The sequence below is a fragment of the Oryctolagus cuniculus genome, chromosome 10 (genome assembly GCF_051225735.1).
Source record: "Oryctolagus cuniculus isolate XC-2025 breed Fujian yellow rabbit chromosome 10, ASM5122573v1, whole genome shotgun sequence".
Lineage (NCBI taxonomy): Eukaryota > Metazoa > Chordata > Mammalia > Lagomorpha > Leporidae > Oryctolagus > Oryctolagus cuniculus.
Genome location: NC_142876.1, coordinates 20,011,318 through 20,038,029, shown reverse-complemented (window position 1 = coordinate 20,038,029; position 26,712 = coordinate 20,011,318). Strand labels below are relative to the sequence as shown.

General features: G+C 49.8%; 1 protein-coding gene and 1 long non-coding RNA gene across 17 annotated transcripts in view; one reads left to right on the top strand and one right to left on the bottom strand.

The window, feature by feature from the left end:
* The window catches only part of ALPK2 (alpha kinase 2), a 117,124-nt gene that overhangs the window by 53,895 nt on the left and 36,517 nt on the right, over window positions 1–26,712 (bottom strand). For 7 of the 8 annotated variants that reach the window (XR_016213957.1, XM_070050093.2, XM_070050095.2 and 4 more), the window contains exon 4: window positions 15,516–17,193. Coding sequence is in view for 7 of the 8 variants with exons in the window: in XM_070050093.2 (XP_069906194.2) it covers window positions 15,516–17,193 (1,678 nt within the window). In the remaining variant the exon portion in view is untranslated. Of the gene's footprint in view, window positions 1–15,515; window positions 17,595–26,712 lie in introns of all 8 variants that reach the window. The other variant, XM_070050094.2, reaches the window with a different exon arrangement.
* LOC127492375 (uncharacterized) overlaps window positions 12,717–26,712 on the top strand; it is a 65,204-nt gene continuing 51,208 nt past the window's right edge. For 6 of the 9 annotated variants that reach the window (XR_016213960.1, XR_016213958.1, XR_016213962.1 and 3 more), the window contains exons 1-2: window positions 16,419–16,900; window positions 17,073–17,213. This is a non-coding gene — a long non-coding RNA (uncharacterized LOC127492375). Of the gene's footprint in view, window positions 13,029–16,418; window positions 16,901–17,072; window positions 17,214–26,712 lie in introns of those variants that run through there. The other 3 variants (XR_016213965.1, XR_016213961.1, XR_016213959.1) reach the window with 1 other exon arrangement.

Sequence of the window (26,712 nt, the reverse complement as noted above, 5' to 3'; positions counted from 1 at the left end):
TCTTCCACAGCTCATCTCCGCGGGCGCCGTGACCTGCGACCTCAAAAACGGCTGGAATGTGTCCTCTTTTGTCCCATAGCCTGACGGTAACCTGATAGATGGCCTCCTCCAGGCAGGGAGGCATGTTGTTTTTAAAGTGACACAGGAGCCACCATGGAGCCCATCCAACAAGCAGCAGAGCTGCCAGGATGCCAACTGGGACACCTAAGCCCTAGCGCTGGGGGCTGCCGGAGCCACAGCCGCTCAGGAGAAATACGGCTGTAAGGGTTGGGGGCTGGGGAGCCGGAGGGGCTCCCAGAGGCTGCTGTTTGCTGTTTCTGTGTTTGAAAGCGCTCATCACAACTAGGCATACGTAGGACATGTGGAGCAGCCCTTCCCCTTAAGGTCAAACTGCAACTATACCCACAAACGCATGGCACCGTGCACAGCAGCCAGCATGAGCCCTGTGTCAGCAGGGGCACTGGAAGATAACTGTGAACCATGGAGGTCCATTCATTGCAGCCAAGGGGACGGCTGTGCCTGCGGAGGTAGGAAGGCCAGGGTGTGGGGGAGAACTGCCTACCTGCTGCTCCTTGTCGCTGTGAATCTAAAAGTGTCCTAAAAGGTAACGTCTCTTTACAAGAAAGAGAAAGAGAGCTACGGTTGTCGCTGGATCAGCTGTAGTAGAGAGAAGAAAACCAAGGTTGTGGCCTGCAGCGGTTTGGTTTTTGAAAACCACAATTACAACAGAAATAACTTTGAGCTGGGCGTTCCAAGCAGGAGCCCCTGGCCAGATGTGGTTAGTGAGCCCTCGGCGTGTGCCTTGTATGGCAAAGGAAGTCAGGCTTACCTTTTATTTCATTGTCATTAATATGTGTGTACATTTTTTTAAAAGCTGGTGTATGTGATTCGATTAGGAAAACTTCAAGTAGGTTTAGAAACGTGGGGGTAGGTGAATCTATTCTTTAACCATTCATTTCATGAGCTGTAAGTACAGATCAAGTGTCTCCAATGGAGAGTTAGCATCAGAACTGAGATATGTCATGAGTGGAAAAGGTGAGCCAGATGTTGAAGACTTAATGCCAAAAAAGAATGGGAAGCATTTCATTAATAATTTTCATATGCGGGGGTGGCGCCGTGGCACACTAAGTTAATCCTCTGCCCGAGGCGCCAACATCTCATATGGGCACCGGGTTCTAGTCCCAGTTGCTCCTCTTCCAGTCCAGCTCTCCGCTGTGGCCTGGGAAGGCAGTGGAGGATGGCCCAAGTGCTTGGGCCCTGCACCCACGTGGGAGACCAGGAGGAGGCACCTGGCTCCTGGCTTTGGATCGGTGCAGCACTGGCCATTGCAGCCATTTGGGGGGTGAACCATCGGTTGGAAGACCTTTGTCTCTCTCTCTCTCTCACTGTCTGTAACTCTACCCATCAAATAAATAAAATCTTTCAAAAATAATTTTTATATGGAAACCCCATTTTGATTACACTGAGTTAATCAAACATATCATTACAATTTATTTTGCCCATGTCTGTACTTTTGAAAGGCGTGGCCTCCAGAAGCCGCAAGATCCCCTGTGTGGCTCACCATCATGCACGCCCCACCGGGAGCACAGTGCCTCCGGTGTTTGCTTAGATGGTGCGGCTGCGTTGAAGCCTGCCTGGCAGCTCCTCCACAGGCTGCACTGAGTCACTCGGCATTCCCGTTCCCAGGCTTTTTCCCAAGAGAATTCAAAGCCCATGTCCACGTCAAAGCTTGTACACGTGAGTTCATGGCAGCATTATAGCAGCCACAAAGTGGAACGACCCAAATGTCCATCCGCCAATGCATGGCTGCACACAGATGCGGTACGTGCAAGCAATGGGATGAGATTGAAGAGCGACAGACGCTCCTGCAAGGGTGACCCTGGAAAACATTATGTGGAGAGAAGAAGCCAGACACACAGACGCTGCCTTCTGTGTGATCCCAGGTGTATGACATGCCCAGAGTGGGCAAACCCACAGAGACAAGAAGTTGGTCAGGGCACTGCAGGGAAGGAGGTACAGCTTCCTCTGCAGGATTGCTGGTTTCAGTGAAACAATGGATTGGTTCCCCCACCTGTCACTGGAGGAGGGCATGGAATTTAGCCAGAGTCAGCCTGGGCTGATTTGCATCCCCCTGAGCCCCAGAGGACATTAGACACGATCAGGAAACATTTTTATAGTCACAACTGGGGTGAGAGTGAGGGAAAGGGCTCGTTACTGGACGGAGACACTGCTGACCATCCTACTGTGCACAGGACAGCTGCCCACAGCAAAGACCTCTCCAGCCCTGGTGTCAGTAGTTTGGGGGTGAGAACCCTGCACAGGGGGCTGCTCCGAGGCCCCTGCCCTCACCACCGCCTCCTGCGCCCCATCCCTGCTTCTTACCCTCCCTGAAGTCGGATTCCAGCCATGGCATTTCCTGAAGACTCCGTCCTGGAGCCCACTGCAACCCCGGCACCCGCAGGACACCAGTGACTCTGGGGACACGGGGACATTCTGGGCAGCGTCCTGAAAGGGCCAGGACTCCAGGGTGGAATCCTCGGCCCCGGCTGCACTCTCTGGGGCTTCTTGAGTGCCCGAAGGTTAGACTTCCTGCACAGGAAGCAGCGCCACTCTGGGTGGAGCGCCACCTCCTTTGTGGTTCTCTTACCCACACGAGATCTTCTAGGCCGACGACAACTGGAATTTGCAAAGTCCGCTTCATGCATGGGCCCCTTCTCCAATGCCCGGAGTGAAAACCGGCAAGATGCCTGGGTTCCCTGTGAAGTCCCTCACTTCTCAATGACCCATTCTGTCTGTAGTTTTCCAATGGCTGCACCACCAACACAATGGCTGGAAACAGCACGGGCTTATTATCTCGCACTCCTGGAGGTCAGAAATTCAGCACGGGCTTGCTGGGCCCAAGCCGAGGCATCAGCAGGGCTGCTCCTTGCTGAGCCCCCGGGGAGAGAATTCCCCTTCTTTTTCTCACCTCCAGAAACGGCCTGTGCTCTTTGGTGCATGGTGCCTTCTTCCATCTTCAAAGCCAGCGGAGTAGCTCTCCTTCCAGTCTTTCCCTGCCCTTGACTCCTGCCTTCTTCTCTCACTTGGAGGACCCTTGTGATCACACAGGCACCCCCAGTGGCCCCAGACGACCTCCCTTCTCTAGGCCAGTGGCCCTCATCCCATTCCTTTTGCTACAGATGACAGCGCAGTCCCGGACTGTGGGCATTGGGATGTGGCTGTCTTGGCGGGGGCATGATTCCGCCTACCATATGAAATGGAGAATCTGCTGGCGGGGGGTGGAGAGGTCCTCAGCCACATTCTGCCATCCTCATTCTATACTTTGACTTTTGTGGAGTTGGAGAATTGGCCTGAAGGTTGAGATAATGATGTGCTAACTTTCCAGATTCTAATTCTTAGCAGACTCGTGCCCTGGTGTGGTCACTGAGAGCCTTATGAACTGCTGCTCCATATTTACACCTTTGTGGAGTTTGCAATGAATTATTAAAAGTGAGTATATTTTCATATTATTTTGGGTTATTGTGTTTCCCAGCTGTTGTCCCCCTTGCAAGTTTAAACCCCTTGACCACGTGGGCCCAGCAGATCACGTGTTGATTATAATCTCAACATTTATTGAGTTCTTCTCACTGTCAGGTACTGGGTGTGCTCAATAAAGCTAAGCACTGACCTACACGGAATTTATAGTCTAGCAGAGACGAATCAGAATTCTGTCGGCCTAATCCAGGGGTGTTTGCAGCAAAGACTATGAAGTCAGGAAAATAAAAATTACAGGAGCCCGAGGAGGGCGTGAATCAGGAAGGTTACGCAGAGACGTTCGTATCTTGAGAGTGTTAGGAGATAAACAGCATTTGACCCCTGGGCTGTCCGGAGTGGGTCAGAATCCTCCAGGGTCAACCTATAAAGGGAGCGCCCTTGATCTCCCGGGGGACGGGAGAGTCAACCCCATACAAGCTTTAGGAAGTCATCTTAATTTGACCTGCTCCCCAAAGCAGACACTGAGCCAAGAATTTGGATGCGGTGATAGGCGTGGGAGGTGATCCCAGGAAGCCTGGGGAGAGAGGAGGAACGTCAGTGAGGTGCGTGGTGCCTGCGTGAGTTACGTTGCTGCTATCAGGTGCCTGATCTCAAGGGGTCTCTAGGGAACTGTGTGATGCATGTCTTCCAACCATTCTGCAGGTGGAAGGGAGGCTGGGACGGTATCTACCAGCTCCCATTTGGTTGAGGAGTTTCCTGACTTCCCAGATACACTGCCCAGTGTGGCCAAGCTCTCAGGCAGTGGGGACTTGTTGGGCGATTATCATTTCATAGATAATCTCCATGGAGCTGGGCGATGGGGGTCTTTGATGTGATTTGCTCGCAATCAAAATTCATGGTCATCATTATCCTTGTCACCTTCAGTTTGTGCTGTGTTGATCTGATTTCTGGTGTTACCACTTAAATCAGATGTGCCCTGGGCATGGTCATCAACGTCCCGGAGCCTTCTGGGCCCGCTCACGGTGTTGGGATATGAATGACAGGAAACACCACGTGTTGGGCATTAATATGTGCCAGGAATACACGAACACTCAATGAATAGTTATTATTATTATTTTTTTTGCAGATGACGATAACACTTCAGTTTCTCCCACGATTAGTGCCAGCTTCTGGCCAAGTTTAGAAGTTGGAATGATCTGAAATGAATCTTCAGGATGGTCTCCTTTTGGCCCTTTCTAACTATATAACAGACTGTAGAATTTGCGACTCATTGCTTAGTTGTAGTAAATAGCTCCACTTCAGAAAAATGCCCTACTAACTGGTCCCCGTGTCACACCTGGAGCACAATCACACCATCATCGTCCCCATCAGAACTTAGAGTTGCCTGTGAATAGATCAACAAAACCCAGTACAGTAGGTTCCCCACGAAGCTATTTTAGAATGATTGGGGTGCCTTTGGTGGTCGACTACATGTCACTATACCAAATGGCTCCCAAGTCACTGGGGGCTGTGAGTGAGATTTCAGAGGGTGATCTTATGTCGTAGCTCAGGCTACTATCACAAGATGCCATGGAGTGGGACAACAAGAGACATTTATTTCTCAATAGTTCTAGAAGCTGAGAAGTCCAAGGTCAAAGTACTGGCTGGCAAAGGCCCTTTCCCTGGCTGGAAGATGTGCAGCTTCTCGCTGTGTCCTCAGACGGCAAAGAGAGAGACAGCAGAAGCAAGCCCTCTGGTGTCTCTTCTCACATGGGCACCGTCCTGCCACGGGGCCCCACCCCTCTGACCTCATCTAGCCATAAGCACCTCCAGGGGCTCAGCTCTAAGTACTGTCACACTGCAAGGTGGGACTTCGACACATGACGTTTTGGGAGACACTAACGTTCAGTCCACAACACCCACTTATCCCTGCACAGCGGCTTTCTCCTGCGGCAATCTGGCCACTTACATTATACAGTCAGTCTGTATATGGCTCTAGGGAAACATGAGGAAAGGAAATTGCATCCATTTTTATGGCTTCCATTTTTTAATAATGGTAACTCATTTTTAGGACCTCTTGGAGCTCTGGTCCAGCGCCTAACTTTGGGGTCTGGGTTCATGGCTGTGCTATGCCCTCAGTGATCAGAAGGAAACACCCTCTCACTGGCTTTTGAACAGTCTCTTAAGGAAGTTGGAAAGGCTGTAGTTCCACACACAGTTTTCCCAGCAAGATGGATGGGAGTGTATTTAAATTCTAAAGTAGCTAGAAGAGAAGAATAGAGACTATTGCCTTTTAAAACCACCACATGTGTTGCCTGTTGCCTTCGGCTGACTGACTCATGTCAGAATCACCGTAAGGTGTAAGAGCATTAAACAGAAACGTGACCAAGGCCTTGGCTTAAGGTCTGCCAGTACCCAAAGATGTGACCCAGGCATAGAGCTGAATCTGTCTCACGACACTGTACAGCTCTCAAGGGAAGCAACGACATAGCCAGCACCTTGCCACTTGTCTACAAGCACTTTCCCAGATCCTTAAATATTTTGAAAGCATGGTTTGAAGTGGCTGCATAGCGGTCCCAATGTATTTCATCCTTCCCCTACCGTTAAAGAGCTACATTGTTCCCAGTGTTGCTTTACTATAAGTCACGCTTCAGGAATAAAAATTCCTGTCCAGATGGCTCTGTTTATACTTGGATAATTTCATTAGATTAATCGCCGGGGCATAATTTGCATCTTACTAAATATTGCTGATTGGAACCACACTTGGAACCAACCTGCACTCCTCCCACCAGCAGTGTAGGAAAACACCTGGTTTTCCACAATCAGCAAGATAGAGCATCAGTTTAAGACAATATCTGTGACAGCTGAGAAAGGGGGAGGGGACGAAGGGATGGGGGAGGAACGGAGCTGCTACGCTGATGATGGGTTTACGCCTTGCTTCTGAGTCCTTTGCGACTTCTCATTCACCTGCTTTCGTTGTTCCCATCATTTTCCTTGCCTCGACATCCCAGGTGCTTTTCTGCACGTTCCTTTGTTCTGGAATTCTGTGTATGGCAGAGTTCTCTGGTGCAGAATCCTTACGCGTTTATCGATGTGTGTTTCCTTTTATGGTCAGGAGAGCTTGTCTCACCCTGAGAGCGACAGTTTCTTTCCCTTTGATAGTTTCTGGCAGTTGAGGCAGGACTTCAGTGCGCAGGAAACTTAGAAGCCTTCACGTCTCGTCCCTTTACGAGGCCCAGGGAGGAGAGAGATTGCTCTGCTTAACGGCAGAGCCAGCGCCAAAGTCAAGTATTGACAGATCCTAGTTTGTTTCTCTTCTTTTTTTTAAATCAGTTATTTATCTATAACACCACTAGTAAATAACTACCGTCTCCTTTAAAAACTATGAAAACACCTCTCTGAGAGCTAGACTTCTTCCCTCCGTGGAGTTAGCCGCCATTATCACTTTGGTGTATACATTTCCAGACTTAAAAAATACAAATGCATATTTCTCTACCTATGGACAAATCATGTGCCATTATAGGTTGGTTTGGGGGCATAAATGGTGTGGTTGGTACTGTGTTGCAATGTGCCCCTCTCCCTCTGTGGAATGTTCTATTGAGCCATTTCTCTGTGAATGCTGACCTACACAGACAATCCTGCAAACATATCTCCTTGGGCCTGTGAGCAAGAATTTCTCAAGATGAGATTTTTGAAGTGAAACTGCTGCATAGGTAATGCCCTTTTAATTTTAAAAAGATATTGCCAAAGTATGTTTTTGCTGGCAATGACCATTTCCCCAAATCTCCACTTAGTGTCATCCTCCTCCATCTGATGGGTGAAAGAGGCTTTATTTTTAGATTTTGTTTTCCTAACTACACATGAGATTGAACATCTCGTAAGTTTATTGATTATTTCTCCTTTGAACTTCATATTTATTGATCTTAAAATTTTTCAGTTGTTAGGAGTGTTATACTCATTTATTTTGGAAATTAATCATTGTCTGTTCCACATATTCCAGTGTGTACTTTTTTTTTTTTTTTTTGGTTGTTGTGGTTCTTATTTAGAAAATTTTATCTTGGGGTAATCAAAAAATTACCAATTGTTTATTTTTGTTCTTCATGTTTCAAGAAGACTTTATCCCTTCGAGGTTGTAAAAACAGCTTCCAGTAATTTTCCCAGGCGTTTGTAGTTTAGCGTTTTATATTCATCTCCGTGTTGAGGGTTTTCGGATCCCTGGGCATGCACAGATGTCTCCTCCTTGCTATGGCTGACCATGTTGGCTTGGACAATGTGTTGTTCCCTGCTGGCTGGCAGGCTGTTATTGCTACCATGAATCCAACTCCCATATGGGGTCCGGTTCTCTATGCCCTACCCAGTTTGGTTTATCTATTGATCTACGAGAGTTACTATCACACTGCTAGGATCACCATAGCTTTAGCATTTGTCTTGATATTTGGTTGGTTAGTTATTTTTATGTTTTTTCACCCCTTTTCAGAAGTACAAGTGCATCTTTAATCATAGCTCAAAAATAAGCAAATAAATAAAACCACACAGCACTGACTCCAGCCCCCAACTCCAACCCCAGGCAATGGTGAGAGATTTGTTGCAGTGGTGAGAGATTTGTTACAGGGACAAAATCCTGCCCTAGACGCCAAGGGACCCTCCTCTCACCAGGCTCCCCTTCTGCCACCCAAATTCCTGTCACCGCACCGCTCCTCAAAATAAAACTCAGCTGCAAGTGGCACACCTGTTTTGGATTAGTTACAATAAATCAGGATCTGCGTTTATTTCAGTTGGCCGGACAGGTGAAGAGCAAGCAGCATGGATAGTGCCGCCAACTAGAAAGCCCGGGAAGATCCCAATGGGGGAAATTTTTTCTTTTTCCTCTTAGGGCAAAGAGGTTGCATCCTGTAGTTCCCAGATTCCCGAGAACCTTTACAAACACGCGGCAACTTCACGTTCACTCCACATCTAATTAAGCCCAGAGTCTCCCAGACTCAGCTTGTTACAAACACAGGCTCAGTGAGTCTGGGGTAAAACCTAAAGCCTTGCTTTCTTTTTTTTCTTTTTTTTTTTTTTTTTGACAGGCAGAGTGGACAGTGAGAGAGACAGAGAGAAAGGTCTTCCTTTTTGCCGTTGGTTCACCCTCCAATGGCCGCCGCAGCCGGCGCACAGCGCTGATCCGAAGGCAGGAGCCAGGTGCTTCTCCTGGTCTCCCATGGGGTGCAGGGCCCAAGCACTTGGGCCATCCTTCACTGCACTCCTGGGCCGCAGCAGAGAGCTGGCCTGGAAGAGGGGCAACCGGGAAAGAATCCGGAGCCCCAACTGGGCTTTTTTTTAACCTGTACCTCAGCAGGTGACTCCAGTGCACTTAATCCAAGCCCTCACTTGGACACCCTGCCCTGGGTCCCCTGAGCAGACCGGGACCACCTGAGCAGCAGGAGACATACGGGACCTCAGGGCAACCCCTCCACTGTGGCGTGTTTCCGTAACGAGTTGTATTTTGAGATGGGTCTCACAGGAGTGGTGTCCCTGTAACAGAGATGCAGTGTTTCCTGGACAGAGGGAGCTTGAATGGCCGGCCCCAGTGATAGAATCTTGATCAGGAAAGGAAAAAGCCTTTTCACCAGGCGGCAGGGACCTTGGAAAGGTGTGCGTGCGTGGCCTCCCAGGCCCACTGAGCAGCACCCATGTGGACCCAGGCCCCCGTCTGCCTCTGAGTTCCCAGCCGTCTCCAGCATGCTGTACCCGAAGGATTGCCAGCATCGCCACTCTACGCTTGTGCAGGTTTAGTGTCCACCACACAGCCTCCAGGCAGCCTGAGCCGCCTCCCTGGGCGGTCCCCGTGTGTCCATGGTTTCCATTTTGCTTCCGTTGGTCTTTGGTTTTGAAGTGCTCTGTTTCCTAGGTGACCTGAGGGGAATGCTGTTTTCCCCCAGAAGCCCTTACCAGTTTCACTATGTGCTTTTGCCAAAAAAGAGGTGTCTGGGGAATGCAGCTTCACAACAGGGCAGACTATCTTCCATGCAAAGACTACCCCTCACCTCTATTATACAAATAATCTTGAATGAACTGGGTTTTGTTCCTTGGCTAAGATCGAAGTCAGGGGACGCCTTCTAGAATCCCTGAGAAAGCCCCAGAAGTACTTTAGTGCTCTTGAACCCTGCCCAGCACAGTGGAACTTGAGCACCTAAGACAACCCTTCCCTTCCACAGTCCAACGTGCCTCCCAGTCACGTGGGGTCCACGTCTGAGCACCCCCCACCAACCTACTAAACTCAGGACCTCCGGGGAGGGACTTGAGCATCTCCAGGAGGATGATTCAGAAATTTTTGAAAAATAGAATTAATAAAAGACAGTTTATTCTGGTGCAAAGGAATTTTGGAATCCCTGCTTTTCCATGAACTTTTGGAAGAAGTGTGGCTTTGGAACCCATCCAGGGTTCTCAGCCTGGGAGGTATAGAGAATCACTTGGGAGTGTTTAAAACTCCCTGTGCTCAAGCCACGCTGTACGACTCGGGCAGCTAAATGTTCGGAAGCTCCCAGGTGAGTCCAGGTAGAGGAAGGGCTGAGACCCCCCCCCGCCTGGGGTCTTTTCTACAGTGAGGAAGACATTGTTCTCCGTGACCAGGGCTGCCAGAACTTCAGGGCACATGGGATCTCCCAGGAATCTGTGTAACACGCAGGTTCTGATTCCAGAGCACTGGACCAGGGCCTGGGAATCTGCATTCTTAGCCAGCTGGTTTACAGTGCATGGCCAGGAAGGCTATAGGTCCTAATGGCTTTTCCTTGATTATTTAACACAGACTGAGTGTAATTACTGCAGTGAGCCTGGGCATTAAGGGGTCCTGCAAGTCTGGGACAGTTAATGGCAGAAGTGGCCCAGGAGGCTTTGTGATGAAAAACAAAACAAATGTTTGTGTTACTCCCTGGGCGGGCCATGGAGTGGTGCTGACAAGAGGTAGACTGCCAGGCTGCCACGTGCTGAGAGATGAGCAATTAGGGAGAGGTCGGGCTGCTCAAGTCTCTGAAGTCATTTGTTCAAACAGTTGTCAGTTTGGGCAGACACATTTTATTATTCAAGTAAATTCATAATCTCAGGTTGTTCTGTCCCACATCCAAAAGCTGTGTTTCGAGAAGGCCACGTGTGCTTTCTATGTGTGCCCTGCCTGTTACTGCACGGCCGTGTGGATTTCCATGTGGCTGTTTCACACCTCCTGGCCAGCTAGGCTGAATCTAGATTTTACAAAAAGTTCCTACACCATCAGCTCAGATCTGCTCAGCCCAGAAGAGGCCAAGTGATTGAAACACAGTTAGGAGCTGGTGAGCTAGGGTGGCAGGTGGCCACCTTAGGAGGCGTGTTCAAGGTCAACTTGGACTCCAGGTCTCTCTTAGCCTTTGGCTTTCAGTTTAAATCAATCCTCAGAGGGAGGGCAAACATAGGACCTGCGCGGCATCCACATGGTCCCCTTCTTTCCAAATGACACATAGTACTGATAACTGTTCTTTAGAAACCAAAATACACTGTTTCTCTGACCGCTAGTTCAAGTGGACTCTTTATCTGTTCAGTGTGACAGGTTCATCTGGGCCACTCTTTCTGGTTGGACCCAGCTCTTGGCCATGAGGTTGATGTCATCCTGGTAAAATCCCCAGCAGGTAAGAGGCCATAAGCTTTGGTCTCACCTCAAAGAAGGGGTGAGAAGCTGATATCTTTATGGAACACTTACTGGTGCCTGGTGGTTTGCTAAGTGTTTTGACAGGCAAAGTGGACAGTGAGAGAGAGAGAGACAGAGAGAAAGGTCTTCCTTTTAGCCGTTGGTTCACCCTCCAATGGCCGCCGCGGCCGGCGCGCTGCGGCCGGCGCACCGCGCTGATCCGATGGCAGGAGCCAGGAGCCAGGTGCTTTTCCTGGTCTCCCATGGGGTGCAGGGCCCAAGCACCTGGGCCATCCTCCACTGCACTCCCTGGCCACAGCAGAGGGCTGGCCTGGAAGAGGGGCAACCGGGACAGAATCCGGAGCCCCGACCGGGACTAGAACCCGGTGTGCCGGCGCCGCTAGGCGGAGGATTAGCCTAGTGAGCCGCGGCGCCGGCCTGCTAAGTGTTCTTTTAAAAATAGACAAAAAGCCTTCACAATAAATGGTGCTGGAAAAATTGGACATTCACAGGCAAAAAAGAACCTCAACTTAAACCTTACTTTGTATAAGAACTCAAAACAAGCCATAGACTTCAATGTACAACATAAAGCTATAAAACCTATAGACAAAAACATGGAGGAACATCTTAAGGATCTCAGTTCTTAGACTTGACACAAAAAGCACAATGCATAAAAGGAAAACATGGGTAATCTGAACTTCATCAAAATGAAAATCTTTTTTCCATGAAAAGTCCCTGTGCTGGGGATGAAAAGTCAAGCTAGAATAGGGAGGAAATTTTTACACACCAATAAAGGACTAGAATACGTATAAAACTGTCAAAACCATAATAAATCGAATAAGAAAATGGATCCAACAGAAGTTTTATCAAAGAAGATATGTAATAGGCTAATAAGCACATGAAAGCAGGCCTCAGCATCATTAATAGTTAGGAAATGCAAATGAAAACCATGATGCAATATCGCTAAACTGAAATCAAAGTGTATAGAATAAAAGGAAAAATATTGTACCACCACCTGCCGGTGAGGGTGTGGCGAAACTGGACCCTCATGCATTGTTGATGGGACGAGAAAATGGGTCTCCTCCCCTGGTATCTCATTGTGTCTATGCAAAACCCAAAACAACCCAAGCATTTTAAACAACAGATATTCAACATGTACTCCAGTTCTATAGCTATGTATTTAGTCTGTGAGAGTGCCTACTGTGTGGCAAGCACTATTTCAGGGACTTGGCGTACGTCAGTGAACATATCACCTCCCATCACAGATCACCTTCTATGCTTAGTGGTGTTGCCTGATCCAGAAGATTCTTAACTACCAGGACCCAAGAATACATTTCCATACTGTACACTGTTGACCCCATGACCCCAGACAGAAATGCAAACCTCTGGGGTGAAGCTGTGCGGCTGTGCATGCAGAAGGAGAGACAGCACTTTGGATTTCAGACTACAGATGATTTTACCCACAGTGTGGCCGGGAAAGAAACCTAAGATGGGCAGGCTGTCAGGCCTAGCCGCTGAGTTGGATCAGGAAAGTGAGCTCCAAACCAAGATGAAGGATTGGCAGTATGACCCTTGAAGATGATTCAAGTTAGCCTGGGGTACCCTCTCTATTTTCCACTCCCTAACTGGGATTAGCTTTGTAGTCTTCCATAAAAGTAGAGAAACTGGGGGCTTTCCAATCCTAGCCTGGCTGAATACTATTTCAAGACAAATCCTAGCAAGATGGCCTTGATCGGAAAAGAGAAAAAGGAAGACAGAAAATAAATACACCTGGAGACATGGGTCTAGGCAGGAGACAGTCTGTAGTATTTGCCTTGTTTGTAAGACAGGAAAGTAGAGGGATGGGATTTTCTCAGAATGCTAAAAGCACTATGCAGATGAAGATAAAATATTAAAAGGGAAGCTGCTGGTCACTGTCTCTCCCAAAAGACTCCTAAAGGTAAGTGAATGAGGCAAATGTATTAATGTTAGTCCCGATCCAGGATTCTTAACCATGTGAAATTTTTAGGTTCCTACAGGCGTTGAGGGTTCTGAGAACAAACATTGAAATGTCTTTGGACTCAGTTATGGAAAGGTTCGGCAATCTTTTTTTAACAGTCTTATAAACAGCTGTGTTTAGTTCCCAATGATCCGCCAGTGCCTCTGTGACACATCGACAATAGTATTTGGCCACTTGCTATAAATCTGGGCAAGAAATACAGGCACCTCCTACAATTAAATGGAAATTTTGGCTTGGGCAAAGGAATCTCCTTTCTCTAATATGCCAGCCCTGTGGCAAAGTCCTTCAGTCAAAGGAAAACGTATCCCACAGAAACAAAGATCCTATTTCTAAAAGGCTGCCCACAACTGCTTTTGAATCTCACCTGCCATTCAAGTTTTTCATTGTCCCTTGAGTGAGAGGTCAGCTCTGCTAGTGAGCACCACCAGGTGAGACACGGTCCCTGCTCCCTACAGAAAATGCAAGCTCTTGGGTTTGCTTTTGGAACAATGATGAGATATGGGATCAGTGCTTTAGTCACACCTCCAAAACCTGGTCAGATTTTGAGCTGATAGCCGGTGTGGCAGAGATGTGAGGGTACTTCAGAGAGTTCGAGAAAAAATAGAACTGAATTGAAAGCTAGGTTTACTTTGTGCAAAAAGCTTTTTGAAATCTTTAGTATGCATTTTCTATGACCTCTTTGGAGACACCTCATAGGCATGGGCTTCCAAATTTGGAGCATCAAAGTTAACTTGTATTTTAGTCCCATTTTCCGTAACCTTTTGGAGGTGCCCTTGTATATTCATGAATGCAAGAGATCCCCACAAGAAGTTCCGGAGAGTGCTCAGGACGGGTGACCTTGGCCCTGACACGGCCGGGTTCTTTGGGCTGCATCACTAATAAACAGGGAGGCTGGAGTTGACTGGGCTGCTCCGTCTCGGAATTCAGTTTAGGGTACGAGCTGAGCATGGAAAGGGGGTTCCTTCCGTCAGCTAGAAATTGCCTCCCACAAGGGTGGCTCTAAAACTCGCGTTGTCGATTGCCCCCGTCCCTCCACTTACTCCTTTTGGGCCCCTTAATCCCACCCCCTCCCCCATACCTTTAACCTGTCCTAAATGAATAAACAACTGTAAAGGCACTGAGGTGAGTCAGGAAGATAATTGATGAGCAGAGAAGGAAATGTTCCATTCACTGGTAGGAAATCAATTCATGCTGCCACTGCATTTTGCACGCGCATGGAAAACCCAGCTCTGTAAGCTTGTCTGTAGCTGTCGGAGTGTGAGCTGCTCCGTGGTGTGTGGGTTAAAGACTGAAGAGGACCAAACTGGCTCTCCTGCAGAACGTGCAGTAGAAATGCAGCTTTTCTCTGGCCACTGTGGGAGTGTGCTCGGATCTGGAGATCCTTTGGTTATTTTACCACTGGGTCTTTGGAAATCAATGTATTTTTATTATTTTTTTTTTATTATTATTTTTTATCTCACAGAGAATTCAATGACTTGACACTTGGGAATCCCTCATTTTCCTTGGAACCTAGGCAGTCTTTACCATAAAAATAATATTAAGTCCTTACCACAAATTTGAAGAGGTACACAACCTCCAATGAAGATAATCGATGACTTTTTAAAGGCATTCATTTTCAAAAGTCAACCCTTAGCCATAGGACGGTATCAGCGCAAAATCCACTTACAATTCAAAATATATATAAGTTGTGTATCAAGCATAACTTCCTTTGCATGATAACTATTCCCATGAATGTAATTCCATCTCTTTAAAATATATCCCCGAGTCAGTATTAGAGGAAAATAAATTTACTTCCTGGTGAGTTTTTTTAAGCCTTGCTTTGTGGTCTAAGAAAAGCAAAATAAAACAAATGTTCAGTCAGAAACACCCCCACTGGCACAGCAAACCCTGCTTTGTCTACCTCCCTCAGCACCATCGGGAGAATTCTGCAAGTCTTTTGGAAACACTGAAATCTTCCATTTGCGCGATGAATTCTGATGAAAGCCAGAACTTGCTGTCTTCCAAGGAAACCCCCAAAAATGACTAACAAGAAATGTTCCCCCCTTTTTTGAGGCTACACCCAAAACATTTGCTGGGGAAACTCTGAATAGTGGCATTGCCTGGTAAAATGCATGCGGTAGACAAAGTCTCAGGTTTCTTTCTCCAGCTGTCCAGGAGCCCATCAGTGGCTCTCACTCCTATCGGCCTCTTGCTATAATTAGGATGGCTGAGGGTTTATCTGGGTCTTTTTACAAAACCAGATTTCCTTCCTCCAGCAGCAGCTGTCATTCACAAGTGCCCTGACGGTCTCTGGAGACTCACTCTGATTTACACGATGGCACGGCCACCGTGTCCGTGCCGTGAAGGCACACTCATTCACGCACACGCACACACGCACACACACACGCACACCTTTTGCCTCGTGACTTGGAAAGCGAGGAGTCTTACCTGAAGAGGATCGCTGTGGTCTGGAACCTGGCTTCTTTCCTTCGGGTCATTCCCCTGCATCTGTTCTCCTGCAAGGCTTGCATCCCTTCCTTGGGGGAGTGAGGCTGCGGGCGTGGGAAGGGGTTTGGCGGCTCGCTGTGTCTGGGCTGGTCTAGCACGTTCTCCTGCACGGACACAGGCAGTCCCGGCGGCAGCGTCTGCCCTGGCGAGGGGAGCCCCTCTCACAGCACTCCAGATCGGTGGGTGCTCAGCAGCGTCCCAGGGATGGAGGAGATCCGGGGACTCCGGGGCGCTTTCTGGCAGGTTGGCGCTCAGCGGCCTGGGCCTTCCCTTGGTTCCTAGGCGCCTCCCCCTGGGAGGTTTCTGGGAGCCCTGCTTGCTCCCCGAGTCCCTTTCCCCCACAGTCCCCGGGCACTGCATCATCCCCGACCCCCCAGCCCAGGGCTCCGACTCCTTCTCTACCACTGCTCTCTCCGTGGTTAGCAGAATGTCGCCGGGCAACTCCTCTCCCGCTTCGTGGCTGTCTCTGGTTTCTCCTTGAATTCCTGGATAATCATTTTCCGCAGCCTCGGAAGCCGTGGGGGGTGCCGCAGTGCTCCCCTGTTCCTTCCGCGGGGCCGGTCCTGCGGGGTGAGGTCTCAGCGTACCCAGGGCCGGGGAGCTGGGCCTGCAGGCGCCGCTGCTCCTCGTCCCCACTTCTTGGGGTTGTGAGTGATGACCACAGAAGCCAGCAGTGGCATCCATAGGCCCGGTGTCACCCGACACCCGAGGCCCACAACCCATTACACTTAGGAAATGCTCACGCCCACCCAGGCCACACTCACTGAATTCCACCTCTTCGTCATCGCTTTCTAATAAAAAAACATGGTCAGTCCCCTGCAGGTTCCTTTGCCAGACTGCATTAGAGTAATCCGTCATAACATCGGAACATTCCAGATACTCCAGGTCATCATCTGAAAACTCCTCCGTGTAGGTTAGGGTTATCTCTGGGCAGAGTTCATAGTCACTGTCAGAGTCTTCGCTGGAAACTTGTGGGCTGACTTGCTCGTGGCCCGGGGCGCTGGCTCTTGGGTGAAGGCATTCGGTCACCTGGGAGAGTGGGAGGCTGCAGCTGATGTACTTGTGTGCTTTGGGCTGTTGATGACGGGAGGCTGACTCTGCATCGCTGGGGCCACTGGCATTGAGGCCATCACCCATCGGCTGTGCTACTTGGGAATGCCCCGTCTGGGGACAACACTCATCTTGTTTGTCGGGAGTATTTGTTGAATGGAGAAAACACAACCCATCTAGCAAGTCCTCTGTGTTACTGTTTTGCCTCGCGTCTTTAACATCCGGGACAGTTTCAGAACTGGATGCATGAGTGGCGTCCGTGGCCCGTAGCTGGAGTGAGTGTGGACAGTTGAGTTTGTGGGGGTCGGAACCAGCGGTCAGGGGCGTACCCCGAGAGATGCTTCCTTCCTCCTCCCAAGGGCATTCTTCCTTGTCAGTTTGATTTGCACTTCCCTCTTCATGTGTCCCTGTTTCCTGTTCCCAACCTGCGTCCCTGTCACCTTCCAGGGTAGAAGAGAGTTGGGGGTTCTCTGTTGAGCACTGGACCTCAATGGAAGCAGAGCAGCAGATCATCCCGGAGCAGTTCTTAGCCGTGACCTGATAAACAGCAGCATCGTCTGTGGTACAGCTGGGAGGACAGGAAGACAGGTGAGTTTGCCACGCCTGCACGTGCATGCCCGCATTCCCCATGCGGTGGCCTGCAACCAAAACGACCATTCTTTTACTGCATCCGGCTAAGGGTATGCAGGTCCCAGGCCACAGTGGAGAGAACTCTGGGAAGCCCCCACCTTCCCCTTTGCAGCTGCCCACAACCTTCCTCCAAACTGGCAATGTTGAGATGTGTTTCGATGAATGGGGGAAATGTTTTCTATTCTGTTGTTTTAAGTCATCGTTACGCTATGGTCATTCTTTTTCTGGAGTGAGATGTTGTGCACAAATCACTAATGCATTCTGCTTCCTGCTGTGGAACCGCCTGAGCAATAGTTCTTCTGAAGACCACGCTGGGAAGGCATGGCTCATGCCAGGGCACTGCAAAGATAATACCATAATAGGATTATGTGTCCAGAGGACAGTGCCATTTCCTCTTTAATCTAGCATGACCTAAAGGTCTAAACCCCCACCGTGATCCCCACTGGCTGCAAACTGACGTCCACATGCTGTGCTGCCCAGCACAGATCAGGCCAGGTGTTGGGCTTTGGCCCAGCATGGGAGGGACAGAATCCTGGACCAGACTGAGCCTGCTCACCCTGTTCCAGGACAACCAGGGCTCCCGTAGCTCCTCCTTTGTCGACTGGAGACACCCAGAACCCAGGGCAGGCTTCCTTGCTCTCAGGGCCCCTTCCCCAGGTTCTGCAGTCCCAGTAAAGGCTTGCTACCCTTGCTGGGTAAGTTGCAGTCTCTCTCATCTGAGATTCGCTGACCCCACTCCGGGCATCATTGAGCTCCGAAGTCCATGGTGATTTCCAGAAGGCAGGAGCTGCAGGTCTGGCTTGGACTGAGGTGTAACGCTTTGATCTTTATTGACTCCTCACTGTGAACCGTGCACAGAGGTCTACTTAGGAGTCTGCCCTAGACTCAGGCAGCCAGATCCGTCTGTCTTAGCCTTCCTCTTCCTCACTGCGGGGAGGCCTGTGCCTCCTCCAGCCAATAGGTGCTCCTAAGTCCTGAATCACTGGGTACTCACTCCAGAAGTCAGAGCCTAATTCCTTGATGCCTAGTTGAGCTGAGAACCTGGCTCCCCGGCAGAAGCCCTTTGCGGTGGCTGAGGTTGGCCAACCTGGTCTGTAACTGCTCCCTGACTTCACCTCGGCTGGTGGCAAGGAAGAATGAGTAAGCTTTTGGGAGGAAACAGTACCTGCTCCAGTCTATCTCACAGTCATTCAGAGGCCCAGATGACACATCATGGCAAAGGGGCTGTGCACGGCGGATACTTCCTGCTACCTGTGTTGTGCGGGAATGCGGAAGTACCAAGACCAAGTACCACAGCTTCTCAAGAAGCCTGCAGAGAGCTCTGTTGAAACTTCTTGACTCAGAATCGCAGGTTGTAGGGCCTGAGAACCTGCTTTTAAAATCCCATGGCCATTCTGATAGAAGCCGCCCCGGCCCCTCAGTGGCGATGTCCACACCCCCCTTCTCTTTACTCGGGCTTCAGTCTCTTCGCTTCAAGCTGAATCTTTTCAGTCAAGACACCTGCCTTCGCTGCTGTCTCACACTACCCACATCATTCTCTGCATGAACAATTCAGTTAATTCTTGGAGGTTTGGCCTCAGCAAAGAGCTCCCAGGGAGCCTAAAGAGGGCATTGTGGTCTCCTGGGAAATCCCAAGTGGTCAGATTGGCTGACCACAAGCCCTCTGCCAGAGGCACCACCTACCCTGAGGTGTGTCACCCCAACTTGTGGGCGAAGAAGAGAGAGAAAGAGAGGAAGATGAGGCTGGAAGGCACAGAAATCCAGGGAAGAAAGTAGTAGAGGAGGGAGGCGGAGGTCGTTCCCAAGAATCCAGAAGAGAACGCGGAGAGAATCTTGGAAAAACATGAAGGAAATAATTGGGCTCAGTACAAGTATATTTAATTTCTTAATGACTAAATAAGCAGGTGGGAGGTTGTCATAATTTGATGATATATAATTTTATGGGACATGTATTTCAATTGATACAAAATTTACAATCCATCTTAAGACCACTCAGGAAAGAGGACAAGGAGCTAGATTAAGTATAATTCACATCTTACTGGCTAATGAATGCCTTCGAGTTATGCCTTGAGACTGACATATCCTTGGTGATTACCTCAGCATCCCTAAGAAGACAGGGAGAAAATTGGGCAAGGAAGCTGGCAAGTGTTGAACACTTGTCTGCCCACTACATGCAAAATCGCAGCTCAAGGAGTTGAGTGATTTCTGCAAGATGACGAAGCGGGTAAGCACAGAGCTGGGACAGGAAACCAGAGCTTGTGGCTTGGAAGCTGGGCTCTGTGCATGCTCCCGGAGAGCTGACCCAGAGAACGGACATGACAGGCTATAAATGGGTTGTTTTGCAAATGCAGTGTTTCTGCCCTAAGTGGTCATTTTGATCAGTCAGTTGGGAAGCTTGTGTAGAATGTATGCTGGAGCCCAACATTATGGAAAAGTGCAAAAGGTGGCAAGGAGATGCTAAACACACGGTCCAACCCTAACGCGACGAAAAATCTACAGAAGGAAGTAGTGTTCATTTCTTAAAGAACCTGCAACTCTGTGCTGAGCTGTGCAGCACAAACCGGCAGGAAAAGGGAGTCCACTGGAGGCCTTTGGCGGTAGCGCTGAAAGTGCCCTGCGTGGATGGAGGTGTATGGTCTGTGCAAGATGCTGACAGAGCAAAAGAAAGAAAACCAGGACTCCAGTCACAGAGGAAAATCGGCACCCTGGCACCTCTGAGGAGCTCTGTCAAAGCCCCTTCCCATGAGTCTTCATCTCCGGCCTGTCTGGTGGCTCCCAGGAAGACCCTACCCACAAGACACTTCCTGTCGTCTGGGAGGTCACCCCCTGTGGCTAAAAAAAAAGTCCACAAGGGTCGGTGTATGGCTCACTAGTTAATCCTCCACCTGCGACACCAGCATCCCATATGGGCGCTGGGTTCTAGTCCTGGTTGCCCCTCTTCCAGTCCAGCTTTCTGCTGTGGCCCGGGAGTGCAGTGGAGGCTGGCCCAAGTGCTTGGGCCCTGCACCCCATGGGAGACCAGGAGAAGCACCTAGCTCCTGGCTTCGGATCGGTGTAGGTCCGACCGTAGCGGCCATTTGAGGAGTGAACCAAAGGAAGGACGACCTTTCTCTCTCTCTCTCTCTCACTGTCTAACTCTGCCTGTCAAAAAAAAAAAAAAAAAAAAAAAGAAAAGAAAGAAAAAGAAATTATAGATATGGAACAAATAGAAACTCTGAATTTGGAAATTACAATAACTAAAAAAATTTCACTCAAGGACTCAACAGCAGATGTGAGCAGGCGGAATAAAGAGTTCCTGAGCTTGAAGCTGGACAATTGAGATTACCCAGTCTCAGAAAAAGAAATAAAACAAAATGGAGAAGAATGAACTGAGTCTTAGAGACACAGAGGGAGCCACCAAGCTTATGAGATCTGTGTAATGAGATTCTCGAAACGAGAGGGTCTAAAGGAGGAGCCAGAAATATTTAAAGAAACTGGCAGAGAAGGGACTACAATAATACCTTCCAAATTTAGATTTTATCACTGACAACAGATACTTTTGGTTTCCCTGTTGTGGCAAAGACAGTTTAATTTTGAGGAAATAGGTGTCAGGTACCCACCACTGAATGGCCATCACCTGTCCATTGTTCTTCCAAGTAAAAATTGTACTCAAAGAAGCGACACATTCAGCTGACAAGTTAAATAATCACACAGATGCTTTCCCCCAAGATGACTCTGATCTCAGCAAAATCCCAGCAGAGGTGCTTTGTGCATAGTTTCTGTTTTATTACATGAAGTTTTTTGTAAAAATATTTTTATTTATTTATTTGAGAGGTAGAGTTACAGACAGAGAGGGAGAGACAGAGAGGAAGGTCATCCATCTGCTGGTTCACTCCCCAGATGGCTGGAGTTGGGCAATCCAAAGCTAAGAGCCAGGAGCCTCCTCTGGGTCTCCCACATGAGTGCGGAGGTCCAAGCACTTGGGCCATCTTCCAGTGCACTCCCGGGCCACAGCAGAGAGCTGGATCAGAAGTGGAGCAGCCAGGACATGAACTGGTGCCCTATGGGATGCTGGAGCTGCAGGTGGAGGCTTAGCCGACTACGCCTCAGCGCTGGCCCCTTTCACATGAGTATTACATGAGGTTTTAAAAGAGCTTTTACTGGGAGCCAGAGCTGTGGCATAGCGGATTAAGTCACCATCTGCAGCACCGGCATCCCATGTGGGTGTGGTTTGAGTTCTGGCTGCTCCACTTCCAATCCAGCTCCCTGTTAATGTGCCAGGGAAGCAGGGGAGGATGGCCCAAGTGCTTGGGCCCCTGCACCCACGTGGAAGACCAGGATGAAGCTCCTGGCTCCTGGCTTTGGTCTGACCCAACCCCAGCCGCTGCAGCCATTTGGGGAGTTAACCAGAAGATGGAAGATCTCTCTGTGTCTCTCTCCTTCTCTCTCTCTAATTCTGCCTATCAAATAAATAAAACTAAAAGAGCTTTTAGTGAGTCATCACAATTTAATAAAATTAATCTTTTCGACTGATGCATCAAGGACATTATAAAGTAAAACTTTTTCTAAAAAAAAGATTTATTTGAAAGGCAGACTTACAGAGAGAGAGGGAGACACAGATAGACAGACAGAGAGAGAGAGAGAGAGAGAGAGAGATCTTCAATCTGCTGGTTCACTCCCCAAATGGCTGCAGAGCTGGGCCAGTCCAGAGTCAAGAGCCAGGACCTTCTTCTGGGTCTCCCACATGGGTGCACGAGCCCAAGCCCTTGAGCCATCTACCACTACTTTCCCAGGTGCATTAGCAGGGGCCTGGATCAGAAGTGGAGCAGCTGGGACTGGAACCAGAGCCCATATGGGATGCTGACAGCATTTTGTTTATTGCTTTTAATTGTAATTGTATGGCAGCAAAGGATTCCGTGACAGCTAATATGTTTGGGATCACTGCCTTGATTCATGCTAAGGCACTGACAGATTCACCGCCTCTGCTTTTTACCATCTGTGTACCTGTCAACACAGGGAGAAAGGCAAATAGTGTTTAAGTATGCTCGCGATAAGAGTTTGGGTCTCATGGGTCCCAGGAAGGGCTCTGGGACCCCTTAGAGGTCTATGGATGCCCCTTGACTCAGTTATTTACCAGGGATACGTCCTCAGCACCCTCTCCCAGAATAGCGCTCGGCTACGGGAGCCTGGAAGATGGGCGCTAGCATGGAGATGCTGCCTGTTAAGAGCGTTTCTCTGCTCTCTTACGGCAGACACTTGGATGTCTTCGGTTTTCCTGGTTTGCAAAGGGGAAAGAAAGCCTATGTCTGGGCTCCCTCCCCGGGGCTTCTGACTCAGTGCCTACTACAGGGCTCTCTGTGCCTTACTTAGGGCAGAAGGAGGCTGGTTCCATCCATCTGAGAGCGCTAACCCAGAAGCTCCTCGGGATCCAGCCCACTTAGCAGCATCCCGTGCTTTGGAGTAAGAACCTGTCGCTCCCCCTCTTCATGGAGGAACGACACTAAACCTGCCTAGGCTTCATATCCGAGTCACGGCACCATTATGTCGCTCCCCGTCTTCGTGGAGGAACGACACAGGACCCTGCGCTGTTCTTTTGTCTGCTCGGCCCTCCCCAGGTTTGCTGCTGGTTCTTCCCGGGTTGGCTACCGACCCTTCCACCTCCGTGGTAGGGTGGTTCCCCCTGCCACATTCCCCACTTCCGCGGGGGAGCGGCACACCGCCGGCCGGCTCTCTCGGGGGCTGCACAGGTGTTCCTTCAGATAGATGTTCCTGGTGCATGTTGTCTCTCTCCTCCTTTATAGTCCTCTTCCACCAGTCCCAACTCTGCTACCTACATACCGAGTACGCTGCTCTACTCCAATCAGGAGCAGGTCCTGCTGTTTATTGGTTGAACTGGAGGCATCTGTGTAGAAGCTGTTTCCTCCTCTCCCAGTGCCATATTGTGGGAGAGCAGATGCATAGAATAAGTCTTAATTCCAGTAACAGTCTAGTCCGAGTTGCTCCCCACAGAACCAAAAGGGACAAGAATCCCCAGGAGCAGCAACCCTGCTGAATAGGACTAGGAAAGCCACGGGCTGGGGAATGAAGGTGACACGTGCCAAAAGGAAGATGCAGAAGCGAGATTTATGTTCCCTAGAGGCCAGCAGAGTCTCTTCGCCCAAACCTCTCGGCTCTAAATCCATGCCTGTCTGTTGTCATCGTAATGCCCAGAGTGTTGTATTTTCACACACGTTGTGTCACTGGGTGCATCCACTGGCACAAACAAAAATAAAAATCACTATGCCCATTGGAGCTGAAAAACAGGTTCCTAGCCCTTGCTGTTGGGAAAAAAAATGGCCCTTGGGGCTATTTCTCTGCTTCCAAACAACTCTCCTATGCTAAACAAGACTAAAATTGCTGGAAAATAAACTGTGACCCCACGAGGCTCCCTGAAGACAGGGCTTGTAGAGGCTGAAGCTGTTGGCTAGAGGGAGCATCTGGAAGCTTCTTTGGAGTTTAGACACTAGGCACTCACCGTCCCTCCTGCGCCCAGGCGTTCCGTTTGATTATGCATCCCGCTTGTCAGTGGAGGAACCCAGATCTGGGAACGAAGCATCTGCAGTGTCTTCGCCAGCCCTGCAGCCAGGAATGGGGGGGGGGGCTGGGGGAGGTCCCTGTGGCTGAGAATTTTCCCAGCTTTGTTCCCCATACAGCAGGAAGGCGGAACTGGGTTGGCTTAAGAAATAATTACACAATCACATCCCTACCCGTTCCTTTGCTTCGCTGTAAGCACTAGCTTACCGTCAAGATGTTTTCTTACGCCACCCGTATTCTGTTACCTGCCCAACTGCTGCCATCAGGAGTCTTATTAATTGAATTATGGCGAATAACTCAAAAGATAAAGGCTTCATCTTCTTCAAAGCCCAAAGCCATGTTTGTCAGAAACATGAAAGAATTACAATATTGGAAGCAGTGTTTGGACCATATTTTCTGCAAACAGCTGCCTACATTTCAGAATGAACGAGGGCCTTCCTCATACACTTGCCAGTTCAGCTATTTATCCAACAGATTGGTTGAGCCACACATTTCAGGAGCCGAGTGGGCCCTCGGACCTGTGCCACGGTCTCTTTTCCTCATTCACTGTGCGCCGTATTTGGCTCAATGTCACCCTTAAGGCTACCATTGCTGCTGGCTTCCTGCTGGGTTTGACCAGAGTGCAGGAGGTTGGATCGTGGGAATAAGGAAGAAGCCAGCCTAAGGCGGAGTTGCTAGCAGTGGCTGCACCTCTTTTGAAGCTCCCTCTGGCTGTCCGACCTCTGCCCTGTGACCTGTGGTTCAGAACTGCTATCGGTGCAGCTCCCTTGGTCCCTGCGGCCCAGGAGAGAGATTCCTGCTGCCATTAGCCTCAGGTGACCTCGCTGTGCCCTGCTTGGCTCACTCATCTTGTAGCCCTGCACTAAATGCCTGCAAATGGCTTTTGCCTTCTGGTTAGACCTCCGTGGGGTGGACAGAGATGAGGTGCAGATGTTGGAACTGAGACCCAGAGGAGAGGTGGTTTGCTTTCAGCTACAGTTATGGTTTACCTTTGGTGTGAGTGTGTCTCCCCCTCACCCCACAAAGGTTTGTGTGCTGGGTAGCTTGGTCCTAGTGTGGTCATATCTAGAGAGGGTGGGTGTCGCTCGCTCCCCGACTCGCGGAGGAACGACACCGGACCCTGCGCTGTTCTCTTTGCCTGGTCCTTCCCAGGTTTGCTGCCACTCCCCCCGCCCACCCCCAACCCCCCGCCTCTGCGGAGGGGCGGCACACTGCCGGCCGGCTCTCTCAGGGGTTCCTCAGATGTTCCTCCTGCATGTTGTCTCTCTCCTCCTTTATAATCCTCTTCCACCAATCCCAACTCTGCTGGCGTTCTCTCCCCATGCACTGAGCACGCTGCTCTCCTCCAATCAGGGGCAGGATCAGCTCCTGCAGCTTGTTAGTCGAATTGGTGAGGCAGCTGTGTGGAAGTTGTTCACTCCCTCTCAGCGCCACATGGTGGGAGATCAGATGCATAGAGTTAGTCTTAATAATCTCAGTGGTCTAGTCCAGTCTCGGTAGTTTCAGTACTTATTTGTCCATAGTCTCAGTACTTATTTGTCTCCCGGGCGACGGGCCCTGCTGTGTTACGGGAGACGGGCCCTGCTCCCCACAGGTGGGACCTCTAAGAAGTGGGCCTGGGGCAAGGTCATCAGGACACGGAAGTATTACTCTTGGAGGGCATTAATGTCCTCAAGAGAGTGGGCTGTTATACGGTGAGGCCAAGCACTTGGCCCCTCTGCACAGAGCCAACTCCTTCTCCATTCTCCACTTGTTGTGACCGAGCCAAGGAGACCCTCATCCAAGGCCAAGCAGAAGGATCCACCCAATCTTGACTTTTAGCCTCCAAACTAAGCTCAAAACTGGGAGCTAAGTAAACCTCTTTTCTTTATAAAGTACCCAGCCTTGGACTGAGATAGTTAAAAAGTGGGGGGTGGGGAGTGGGGGGAGATGATGGGAAATAGCTACTGTATAAGAGGCATATCTTAGCCACTGTGTGGATGTTCAATTACATTAGCCAGCCAAAGATGTTCAATTCCAGGCCTTTGCCTCAGCAGCAGGCTTCCTGTTCAATAAGGGAAATGAGGTGTCCACACCAATCATTGTAGTGCAGGAAGGCAGATGAGTGTCATTAAAAATCATGCCAATTCCAGGCATCAGGCGGCACAAGGCACTGTGGGAGGGTTTCTGGGGAACTTAGCAGCTAAAGCAGGCCAAGCGCAGACATGGCAGGATCTGGGCAGGAGAGACAGCACACAGCTGGGGCTGGGAGCAGCTGATCATTTCAGGCGAACAGACAGCCCAAAGGTAAAAGGAGATGAGAGAGCTCCGGGCTCTTGCAGGGAGCCAGCCGTTTTTACGTGGAACTTGGGGAATGGTAGGCAGAAAGGTAGGGCCACCGCACTATCTACTGTTTGCAGAGCACAGTGCGTGCATTCTTAATCCTTACACCAAGACAAGGGCAGAGATTGGGGCTGTGCCAAGGAAACCTGGGCTGACCCAGGGACATGAGATTTGCCGAAGTGCTAAGTGGTGGGCAGGCCCAAATCGGTAAGGTTTTCCATCCCATACTGTGGGCCTCAGGCTCCAAGGCACTGGGAAGCAGGGTAAGTGGTCCCTTGGGAGGGGTGGGAAATGATTCAGCAAGGGGCCCACCACACGGCCCAGCAGCACAAGGAGGGAGCAGCCTTGCTCTCCATGTCGGATGTGACCTGGGGCCCTGATGGAGCAGGGCCGCCCCCCCCCCCTCCGCCCCATTCTCCCACCCATCCTGCTGGGCGTACAACGCCAGATGCCTGGCATACTGAGTGAGACTGGGTTCCGTCCCTGGGGGAGCTGTCTGTTTTGCCAATAGGTAATACTTGCAGGTATTAAATAGGGAGCAGTACGTGAATTGCAAAATTAAGGGTCATCGCCCAAAAAGCAC